General features: G+C 51.6%; 4 protein-coding genes across 4 annotated transcripts; 1 reads left to right on the top strand and 3 right to left on the bottom strand.

Annotated features, from left to right (window-relative positions):
- Positions 1-1,212: 1,212 nt before the first annotated feature.
- N7477_008955 (uncharacterized protein) lies at positions 1,213-2,986 on the bottom strand (the record flags this gene model as incomplete). Its single annotated transcript, XM_056970617.1, has 8 exons — positions 1,213-1,266; positions 1,339-1,557; positions 1,612-1,853; positions 1,904-2,050; positions 2,103-2,342; positions 2,399-2,503; positions 2,560-2,830; positions 2,888-2,986. The coding sequence occupies 8 exons, from the start codon at positions 2,984-2,986 to the stop codon at positions 1,213-1,215; spliced, it is 1,377 nt and encodes a 458-aa protein (XP_056820649.1).
- Positions 2,987-3,354: 368 nt separating this feature from the next.
- Positions 3,355-4,393, bottom strand: N7477_008954 (enoyl-CoA hydratase/isomerase family protein; the record flags this gene model as incomplete). The annotated part of the gene is made up of 4 exons (XM_056970616.1): positions 3,355-3,500; positions 3,562-3,857; positions 3,907-3,971; positions 4,055-4,393. 4 exons carry the CDS (start codon positions 4,391-4,393, stop codon positions 3,355-3,357), a joined length of 846 nt encoding a protein of 281 aa, XP_056820648.1.
- A 1,157-nt stretch (positions 4,394-5,550) lies between these two features.
- On the top strand, positions 5,551-7,203 carry N7477_008953 (Zn(II)2Cys6 transcription factor; the record flags this gene model as incomplete). The annotated part of the gene is made up of 1 exon (XM_056970615.1): positions 5,551-7,203. One exon carries the CDS (start codon positions 5,551-5,553, stop codon positions 7,201-7,203), a length of 1,653 nt encoding a protein of 550 aa, XP_056820647.1.
- Positions 7,204-7,434: 231 nt separating this feature from the next.
- N7477_008952 (uncharacterized protein) lies at positions 7,435-11,306 on the bottom strand (the record flags this gene model as incomplete). The annotated part of the gene is made up of 3 exons (XM_056970614.1): positions 7,435-7,697; positions 7,769-11,127; positions 11,233-11,306. 3 exons carry the CDS (start codon positions 11,304-11,306, stop codon positions 7,435-7,437), a joined length of 3,696 nt encoding a protein of 1,231 aa, XP_056820646.1.
- Between the last annotated feature and the right edge of the window lie 80 nt (positions 11,307-11,386).

Genomic DNA, 11,386 nt, shown 5'->3' with positions numbered 1-11,386 from the left:
CATGTCAGTATTTCGGGCTGGTGTGTGGGAACGTCCGTTGTAATTTTTTCTCAATCGTCGGCCGAAGAGGTGCATTCGCGCGTTGAATTATACAAGAAAAGAAAAAAAAAGGGATTGCCGGGGTTCTCGGTATGAGAAGGGTCTTATGTACTCTTTTTTTCTTTCCTGGTCTCGAGCACGAAGCGTTGGCGTCAATCGTTGGTTGTAACAACGGCGGGCTCCTGGAACCTGTGGAAACGTTGCAGGAAAGGCTGCTCTGTCACACTCGACGCAACCCTCATCGGCAGCTCAAGTTGACTATCTTAGCTCCATCACTTGAGACATGCCGTGGGAAATATTTGGCGAGGATCTGTCACGGTGGCCAAGTTTACAATTGACAAATAACACCTCAAGGCGTTGCCCCGAGGTGCCAGGGATCTTTGGACTCCAGGCATGTCCCGTCCAACCAACCGAGTCGCTCGGGATTCCCACTTGGGCTGCATCGTGGCTTTTTCCTTGGGTGCGAACGGCGGTTCATGACACCCACCGTGATTACCAGCCAGCCACACATAGTCGGGGGGCTGCCTGAACCCCTCCACAATCTAACATTCTCTTCCAATGCCAACCAGGGGCATCTGCTGAGTGATTGTCTGGTCCAAAGACTCGCAGCCCACGTTGGCCTTGAGACGTACTTCTTGAAGCTACCCACACGTTGAGCGAGATTGCTCGAACACCTGCAACCATATGATGCGCTGGATACGAAAGCGCCAATCCGGCGCATCCAAGGTCCGTTGAAGGGTGTTTGCTTTTCGTATTCGACGCTATCTTGGATGATCAACGCCCAGATGTCCTCTTCTTGACCACAATGTACGTTCCATTCGTATGACCCCGGTCGCTGATTTCTTTCGCTGAGCTATACACATCTAACGCGCTTTCGATGCTCAGACAGTGAAGATCCGGAGGCACAATCAGCCGCACTTGAGGTATGTTCTCGTTTCTTCTACTTGTCTAGACGAACACGAGATCCATAAACTTCCCAAATCATCACCAACTGTGCGCAATCACAATCTTGGACTGCCATCTAGATAGAACAAATTTCTTCTGCAGCCCTTCTCGCCTGTTGGGTCGGGTAATACCGTGCCAATTAGCCCAATAGACTCCTCGCTAGTCGATGCAAGTCGCTTCAAAGTGACTTGGTTCCCATGGTTTGCAAAAAACGATGGTCAGTCCCTATCAATCGTCCCACGATGTAAGCTCGTTCAGGGCTGCCATCCCGGTTGTATTCAACTGTATAAGTCTGGGACGTTATTAGCCAAGGAGATTCGGTGTTCAAGGAGAAATTCAGAGGACCAAAGTTACCTCCACTCTCGCTTCTCCATCCGCCTCTGAATTTATGGGTGGAATCCGGTCCGATGGTCCAGAAGACAGCTCCATGCTGTCCGGATAGAAGTTCTGATTCTTTCGAGGCTGGGTCGAAATGCAGATGGCATGCTGGTAGGATAAAAATCCCCCGTTGGCCAAAATCAGCCCAGTTTGCCCGGCTCCTCGACGCAAACGTCGTACCATCTCAGTGAGTGCCTGTGGAGGAATTATTAAATTGATCGCATCTCATACAGCATGGAGATCTCATACATGCATCGAGTAGTTGTTCCCAGCGCCCCCGAAGAAAGTGAGCCCACCAAGGACCGTGATGGGTTTCTTTGGCTCGGTGATGGACAGACCCAGATGATGGCAGGCAAGTTTTGGCACGATGGGAAAGCAGGAGTAGAAATCATAGAGATCGATTTCATTAGCAGTGAGCTCGCTGGCACGAAGACACTGATCGAGTGACTTCGAGATGGCCGAGCTTTCGAAGAAATTGGGTCGCTCCCAAACTGCTTCACGTTAACTAGTGGCTGCTGAGAGGTGCAGGGTGCTCACGCACATAATTCGCGCTCCTTGAATCCAGCACCTCCAAGTGGATATATCCATTTCTCACGCGGAACCTGTAGTTCCTGGGCAAATTCGGCGGAGGTCAAGATACAGGCCGCCCCCAAGTTGACAGTGTTGAAGGCGTTCATCAAAAGTGGATCTAGTTGCAGCCGTCAACAACGTGCCTCTGGAATTGTTTCCAACAGACTGACATGGAAAACAGATCATGCGATTCCTTTCGGACACCGTTCCAATTGTCTGTAAAGACTCCTCTCCTTTACCATAATTCCACGAATTCGGGTTGGAAGCCGCGACTTTGCTAAATCCTGCGTAAAGGGCGGTCGACTCGTCATGGTTGTCCTTGATCGATTGGCCACGATGAGCGCGGAATCCGTTCTCATACAATGGATAAATATGGATAGGTGCGCCCACGGAATGTATGCCACCAATGTCTGAGAAGAGTTCTTAGCGATGAGGCTCCGCCTAACTGGACACAGACAACTCATACCCTTCCCTAACTCCCTGGTAGTCGGCGAGAATACACTTTCCACCGACTCTGCTGGTGAGGTCCATCCACGGGGTGGGACTTTTCCAGCTTTGACGCAGGCAGCCACTACATCATCAGCATGACATGTGTGGAATGTGAAACATAATGGTGTTCGTTCTTACGAGAGGCCAAGGCTTCCGCTCCTGTCAGTACGGCGACTTTGTTCTCGCCGGTCGCGATTCGACGAGCAGCTTCATCCAACAGCTTAGCCGGCTGATTTCCACCGTGTTCACTGTAGCTTCTATGCTTCGTTTGAATTCCCAGTTTTTCGGACAGAAGTCCCGGTAGATCTGAATAGGGCCAAGTCCAAGTACGAACGACGTCTATACTATCGATGCTGGAACGTATAACGTCGGCAAATTGAGTTGAGATGCTAGCATCTTGGATGCATCCCTGAGATTTGACGTGTTAGGGAGACTAGATTGACCCGGTTGTGAGAGAACATAGTACCTCAATCGCCTCAAGCATTAGAGTCGCCGGCTCTTTTGCATCCTCAACTGCCGTTGACCGATTCTTGACATCGGCAACGCCAATAATCACCGGTATCATGCTGTGTCGGTATAAATTATATATGGCTAATCAAAGAGAATCCACGAGGCTTAATGACCAAGAGATATAGGAATGCAACGAAGTCCATGGATACACCGCTATCTGAGTAGCGGGACATGGGCCTGTGCGCAGTGTGAAGCAGTGAGATGAGGTTGACCCTCGGCCCGAGCAGCGTTCGCATGGGCAGCAAATGTCTGGGCAGATGGTAAGCATCGGCAGGCCCCGATGACTGTCCATGGACCTACATCTTGAACCAGAGGCAGGACGAGGAACCAGATCACTCATATCGACATAATCTTAATAATTGAATGTTTAAGTCGGGTAAATTATATACACAGCCTCCGTCTCGTGCGATTGCCGTCGTCACGTCACAGACGCGACGGAACCCATTTCGGTCGCGTTTTGCGGGCAAAGGCCTCGACACCGATTTTGAAATTCTCCCCGGCGACTAACTTGTTCCCATATTCCTGTCTTGTCCTCGATGTTGCTTGCTCAACGCTGGGGTTCTCCCATCCTGACGCAGAAACGGGTTAAGGTGGGGTTCGGGTTCAAAGCGGGGGTAACGAAGCGCTTACCTTCTCTCAACCCTTGTCGGCTAACGATGATACCGTCTGGAGAAAAGCTTGTGATGCGACCCGCTAGATCCAGGCATTCCTCTACAACGGATGCCGGAGTCTGGGCGACCCGATTGATCAAGCGCCACTCGAGAGCTTCCTGCGCAGAAAGTCGTCTTCCCGTCATCGCAATTTCCGATGCAAGCTGAAGGCCCACGATGCGAATGAGTCGTGGAAGACCACCCGCAGCGGCGTATAGTCCCACGGCGACTTCGGGCAGTCCAAACTGGGCGTCGGGGGATGCCACTACCATATCACTGCGCGGATTAATGCCAGGTCAAAAAATTCCTCGGAGATTGTTTTTACCAGTTGAGACAAATTTCAAAGCCGCCCCCGAGAGCGAATCCATTGACAGCCGCGAGAACGGGCTTCTGTAGATAGAAAGAACGAAGTCAGTCGAATGAGGGGAGAACATAAGAGGGCGTAGGAACAGATGCTAGTGGAACAACCACACCTTTCCCCTGCGCTGGCTTAGCCCCATGAACCCGGACGGTGGATGGTTCATAACGGCCAGCTGCTCCGCTGTCTTTGGTCCGCGACGAGATGCATTCTGCTCCGCTAGATCTTGTCCTGCGCAGAATGCTTTCTCTCCGGCGCCGGTGACCACGGCCACAAGGAGCGTTGGCTCCTCATCAAACCACGTAAACAGATTGTGTCCGTCCCAATGAGCATCGGACGGTAATGAATTCCGCTGTTTCTCCCGGTTTATGGTGACCAGCATGACACCATGTTTGGGGAAGGACAATCGGAAATGTTTGGAAACCGGAGGCGGGGAATGTAGCAAGTCTGCCATGTTCGCTATATGTTTTGGACCGTCGTGATGGGTTTTTCGATAAAAATTGGAGAGCTTGCCAGGTCTCCGAAGAAGAATGTATAGCCTGTATGAATAGAGACGAACCGTTGTTCCCAACACAAGACAGTGAAAGTATGGGCTTATATGCAGATCAGGGCCACATCCGGATTGAGGGGGGGGCTCGAATGTACCTCGGTCGCTTGGATCCTACGGGGAACATCACGAACAAGGGGAGACTTGAGCCCGTTTAGACAGATGGAGACAGAGTAATTCGAGGATGAGCGTGAATTAGTCCTTCCGAGTGATAGCAAATGTCAAAGATGAATTGTTTCGCAGAATATGACTACTGACCATTGACTTACCCCAGAATGCTCGGGCTTGTGGAAAACCCGTATCCTTCATGAAGATAATGGGAGAGCTTGTCGCCGCTTGTTTTCTTCCTTTTCTTCCTTTTCTTCCTTTTCTTCCTTATCTATCTTTTCTTTTTTTCTTTTCTTTTTCTTTTGGTAGCAAAGGGAGAGGATTTGGAGTCCAGAGCCCTTGGCAGCGTCCACGACATGAAGAGATCCCCGGAAATAGTTCACCATGGACATAAATTCACCCAATGTACAGGAAGGAGGTGCAAGAGAGCACTGAGTACGAGTCCCATACATCCAGTACCGATGTATGCCTTGATTGGTGTTTCCATTGGGCCACGAGGGACAATTTGATATGTAAATCATCATTGAGTTATTTGATCTATAGAGTATTTGACTGAGGGAACGTTTACGGTCTTCGAGCCAGAGAGGTTTGCTTTCATCGGGAGTCGTGAGCCTACCTTTGCTTCGCACTTTCACCCGCAAGTTCTCTGGAGAGACGAGCGCCTCCCCTAATTTTCACCGCGGCATTTGGTGAGCCTATGGCCATTGGCAAGGACATACCAAACATCTACCTCTCACGATTGCGGGGTGGCGAGGAGAACTTTCTTATCGTTGCGGGGATCCCGTTTTTTCTTCTCCCTTCCAAACGTCCGGGCGAACATCTCCCGCACCTAGACTCGCCATTCTTACATCCTACATCATCCTCGATCCTTCGCGATAATCGGACCCAGCTCGACCGTATCCTTCTTTCCCGCCGATGGGCTCTCCTCACGAGGCCATGTAAGCATCGTCCTTTGCATGCCGCGCAGAAAAGCCGCCGACCGCACGGGTCCGGTGAAAACCCGGTCTCGCAGCGGATGCCGAGAATGTCGAGCAAGTCGAGTACGGTGTGACACCAAGAAGCCCGTGTGCACGAGATGCTGGGAGAAAGGATTACCGTGTTCCACCAACCTGGTCCTGAAATGGGAGTCGGAATTCGTGAGTCGGGGCATGGCCTTTGGTCGTGCCGGTGTCTGGAGTAAATCCCGAGACGCAACCTCATCGGCCTCGGAATCATCGCACACGCGCAACTGGGTTTCCATGCCATTCATTCGACCATGGGGATTTGTCAACGCCGGAATTGCCACATTCGAGCACCCGGAGCAAGCGGACGTGGTGCTGAACGAAATGCAAGCCCTCGTTCCTTTGACGACTAGCAACAGCACTCGGTCGGCGGGTGAGTTGGCCATTTCCCATTCAAATCTGGCACCATCCGTGTCGCTGTTCCCAGCGCTTTCTCATCTCGGGAATGGAGAACTATTCGATTATTATCTCCAGCAGGTGTGTCCTCGTACGACGGCGAGCTCAACGGAGTCTTCGCCATTCGCATCGGTGATCTTGCCCTTCAGCACATCCGCCTCCTCTACACTCTTCAAGGCCATTCAAGCCTTGGGCGCATGCCATCGGTCGCGAGCCGATCCTTCCTACAGTCCTCTTGGGCTTCGCCTCAAATCTGAAACTTTGCGCGACCTCCGCCGTCGATTAGCCCACGAGGGGTCCTTGAATTGCGCCGGTGATCCCGAAGTCCTGGTGATCATGATGATGCTTTGCCTATATGAGATTGTAGATAAATGCGATCAGCACTGGACAATCCATCTCAAAGGCGCCAAGGATCTAATTCGCCTTCGAAGGCAACAAGCAGCAGCCCTCACCGAGTCTCCTGACGCACCAGACCCTGCGACCGCTTTTGCGGAGCACTTCTTTGCCTTCCAGGACGTCATGGGTCGCACTGCTTGTGCCAAGGAGGTCTTATTCGGCAGTGATTACTGGAAAGCCGATGATAGAAATATTGACTTGTGGATGGGCTGCAGTCCAGAATTGGTCAATATCTTGTCGACGATTACTGATATGAGTCGGATGAGACGACAGCCGGGTTCAAACGAGACCCGCGCTACGTTTTCTGTACGTGCCGCTGCTCTTGAAAATCAACTCGAGCACTTGGTCCAGGAAGTTGAAGGCGGTGACGACGAGATCTTGGCATCTGCAGCGGAGGCAAAGCGACTGGCAGCCTTAATTTATCTACACTGCGGGCTATACGGGGCGTGTCCTACCACTCCTCTGGTGGTGGACTACGTTCGCCAGATCCTTCGCCTGGTCTCGGATCTGCTGGACCGTGAAGTCCTACCCAGTATGACCTGGCCCGTTTTCGTGGCGGCCGTAGAGTTGGACCCTTCGCATGATGAGCTCTGGTCAGATCCTCACCGCGGACCGACATCTGGGCGGGCAACTGTCCTGCGAGCCTTGGCGGCCATGTCCGAATCCACCATCGCCAACATCGCCCGAACGCGGGCCGTCATTGCCTCAGTGTGGCAGGCGCGCGATCAGGACCTCGTGAAAGGTCCGGCGCAGGGCGAATCCAACGACTGGGAAAAGTACGTTGTGCCGATCAGTGATGCCATGAGCTTAGCGTAATTTTTTGTATAGACTAGCGGTTCTATAATTGTACAGCATTCTCTATGTCCATGCCTCAATTCACTGATTACTCCGGTTATAAGGATGAATAAAATCGCAAGCCACCTAAGGTTTAGGTCGTGTATCATTTTGAATCATGGGTATCCAATGTAAAGAAAGGGGGGGTGGGGGATCCTGTGTACAGAAGCAAAGGTAGTGTGGAGCCAAACGTTGGCTAAGATGGATGTGACTCTATGCTGGTCTGCTTTCTCGAATTGGGGCCAAGTAGCGAATGAGGACTCCGCTTTCCTCAATTAATGGAACGAGGCTTTCCATGCGCACGGGCTTTGTCAAGAACATGTCCATGCCGGATCCTATTGAATCGCGTTGCAACTCGGTCTGCGCGACGCCAGTCAGGGCCACGATCTTGACATGGCTCTCCACCCCGGATTTTATCTCGAACTCGCGAATACGTCTTGCTGATTCGAGGCCGTCCATAATTGGCATAGAAATATCTGAAAGTTTAGTCAGTTGGTGAAGATTACTCACGAGTAGGCGGCACGCCAGAAGAACAGAGTCCACTTACCCATGAGAATCATAGCAATCGAAGAGGCATTTGCTTTGAAGTAATTCAAAGCCTCCAATCCATTAGATGCAGTATCACAAGGGCATCCTAACTTCTTCATGAACTCAACCAATACTTTGACGTTGATGGCGTTGTCATCCACGATGAGGATCTTCATTGCCGAACCATACTGAGGATGGGAGATGTGACTGTCCCCATTGCGCCCATTCAGCGAAACCTGAGAATGACTGAGCTCCAGATCTTTCAATTGACTGTTGAGATCTCTCATATGTGTGTTTAGGATGGGATCGTGCGGCATTGATTCTACCGAAAGATCTCCTTTGCTGTCGGCCATCCGTCGCCGCCGTTGACGTTCAAAACAAATCTCAATTGTCCGTGCCAGCTTGCGAGGTCCACATGGCTGACTGACAAACTCGACAATGTCCTTGCTTTCTCGTTTCTGGGCCTCAAGAAACATTGAGTGTGCGATCCTTGGGGACGGACAAATAACTATCAGCGGAACCGACTGCCGCTCGTTTCTGGAGTTGACGATGGTGTCCATGTCCAAGTTGCCCTTGCGCATGAATTCAAGGGTCGATATGTAGAGCTCACAATGAACGGGACTCATTTCACTTGGCGGAACAGGAATTGCGTCCATCTTGAACCATTCATGGCACAGTTGTTGCAAAGATGATGATAGAGCCAAGTCCGAGTCCGAAGACATCGGACCTAGAAGACCGACCGGTTTCCCAGAAACAAGGTCTTTGGCTGCATCGAGGGGCGAACTGGTCCATGACTCCGGTGCATGAGATAAATCAGAAACATGGTCGAGATCGATCGAAACGCTTGCTTGGGTACCAACTCCCTTTAGGGAATCGATCTGGATACTACCCCCGAGAGACAAGACTGTTCGGTGGGTGATGTTTAGACCAAGCCCATTACCGATCGTCATGCTGTTTTCTTGCGAGAAGGCGCTGAAGAGGTTGTGTTGCAGGAACTCAGATCCGATACCGCAGCCGGTATCTTTGACGGTCACCGCAACCTTTGATCTCAGGGGTTCACCATTCTCTCCTCGGGCCACCGGAGATGCCTTCACGGACACATGTATGTGACCATTGGTTGTATATTTCAGTGCATTTCCAACAAGGTTCGTGATAATGACATGCCAGGCTCCTGGTCTTGTGGAGAATTTCCAATCACATGCGCTGTCGATATCAGTAATAACGCGGAGTCCACCCGGCGAGCTATCCTGGATCGCATCAATAGATTGTGGAACATTGAAAAATGAATAGCCCGCAAAGACGGTTTCGATTGCGTCTTCAATGACTACATCGAGTTGGACATAGGATTTTTCATCATCCTTGCCCGTTTGCGAGCCAATTTGTGGCACCGCGGGCTTTTCATCTAGGGGTGCCTTGTAGCCAAGACGGACGAGAAGCTGAGACGCGGTTGTATTCTTGAGGTCCTTGATACTCGCGTATTCCAGAAGTTGGTTAATTGAGCCGAGAAGTGTGAAAGCACAAGACGAAATGGTGTGGACAAACTCGCGCTGCAAATTGTTCATAGCAGCATTAGTCAAGAGGTCTGTCATGCCGAAGATTCCATGAAGAGGAGAGCGAAGTTCATGGCTGAGCCCTGCCAGCAGGTTCGTCTTGGCCCGCTCCGCAAACATTGCACCAAGCCTGTGTACTTCCGCCATGATGCTGTTACCGAATGCAAACATAAATGCTAATTCGTCGTCGGATGTGAAAACCCGATGAGGGGATTTGGTCCATGCAATGCCCGCGGAATACCACCGTTCTTTATGCGAGTCCCACATAGGCGAGAAGATGATACTTCGAGAATCGGGGGCAAGCTGAAGAAGTGTTTCTGCATCTTGACGTAGAACTGTTTTCCGAGTCCTTTTATATCTCTTGCCTCGATTGCGAGAATCACTCCCCGAGCTAGTTCGATCACCACTGCGCTGCAGGAAGTTCTTGAAGGTGCTGTCGCTCGTATCACTGGACGAAATTGAGCCGTCCTCGGAGAAGTTGAAAATCTTGCCTTTGGGGTACCTACGCAGAAGGCCCGCAAGGAATGACTCAGACAATGCAATCTTTCTATCGTTTTTCAATTCATCATTGACGCTTGAGGCACTGGAGGTGGCAAACCCCAATATTCCACATGGATTCGATGTCTTTTCGCCAGAGTCATCGGAACTGGCCGTACGACAAATTCTGCGCCTGATCGAAGCTGGAATGTGTTCATCGCTGGATGAATAACTGTCTCGGCCACTACTGTCATAATCGGATCTGTCATCGCTCACAAATGCGCCGGGTGAGCCGAAGTTGGCGTCAAAAAAGATGGCCGCTTCGACTTCAATGCTTTCACGAATGATATTTGCGGCGCGCGAGAAAGCCTTTTCGACCAGCTGCTTCTGGGTTTCCTCTGGTAGCTGGCCCGTCTGCTCATGACCATTTGAAACGGTCAATTCCGGAACTGTTTGCATGGAACGCGGGCGCGTATGGCTTTTTCTCACTTGCTTTGGAGCCTGCGCTTGCCATTGCTCCTCACGTCGGTGTCGAGTTGTACCCGCATCAGGTCGCATCGTCAGATTTCTCACAGCACCACTTCCGGTCATAGTCCGAGCGAAGTCGTCCGAAACTTGCTTATCTTGCTGCTCCTGGTTGATCATCCCCTCTGCGTCACCGTCCTCTACTGGAGGGCTACGGCCCTCGGTAGCATCGAGCCAGGAGTGCCGCAGACTGCCTTTGCCTTCCAGAAAGCTTCCGAGTCCGACAATCATGCGCTCCGATCGAATGTGTTGTGACTTCGATCTGGCCGCATCCAGATAATCCATCACCGTGGTCGCCATATCTGACATGAACTTCATCAAATTTGCGTCCAAGGATCCACGGGGTTTGTCGTCGAGAATGGTGTAGGCACCTATCACAAAGCCCTTGGGACTGATGATGGGGCTCGATGCCAAGAACCGAAGATTTGGGTAACCCGTCACATCGGGGTGACTCTCAAACTGCTCCTCGTGGGTGAGGTCGGGCACAATCCACACATGATCGCCGGGGTTGTCTGCAGGCGGCACAACGGGTGTCCAGAAGCTCCGATCGTACGACATGGTACAGCTCCCAACCCAAAGTGAATCGCAAGGCTTATCGTTCGTGTCATCCTGCAGGCTAAGGGATTGTGTCGCTTCGGTCAGGATGTGCAGTTCGTCTCGGCCGTAGAGAGAGATCAGCGCGCGTTGGGCGTCCAGTCGCAACGTCCCTAATTGAGCGAACGCGGTGAGGACAGGGTCGGGCGATGATCGTGCATCGATGTCCGTGGAGCAAGTGCCTTTTGAGACATGCTGTAGCGGCGTTTTCAACCGGGACGGCGGTAAGTATCTGACAGGCGCGTTCTTACAGTCAGTCTACGTGCTCCCACCGCAGGGCCTCATGGCCTCGGAGGGGGCCTAGGCTTTTATGTGCATAAGCTTCGGGTTTACCTACTTATAGAACTCCCGTTCTCTGGATGTACCATAGCTGACATGGGGTTGGAAAGGGAATGGCCGTGGCCGTGTCATCTTCCCGGATCCCTTTTGCGCCAGAGGGTGAGCCTGCTTAGTCCACAAATGGTTCTGGAAGCTTTGAAAGTACGAAAGAC

Source organism: Penicillium maclennaniae, assembly GCF_028827695.1.
Source record: "Penicillium maclennaniae strain IBT 15551 chromosome Unknown utg000007l:1.0-4884863.0:1.0-4888362.0, whole genome shotgun sequence".
In the NCBI taxonomy this organism is placed as follows: domain Eukaryota; kingdom Fungi; phylum Ascomycota; class Eurotiomycetes; order Eurotiales; family Aspergillaceae; genus Penicillium; species Penicillium maclennaniae.
This window is presented reverse-complemented; position numbering and strand designations above follow the sequence as displayed.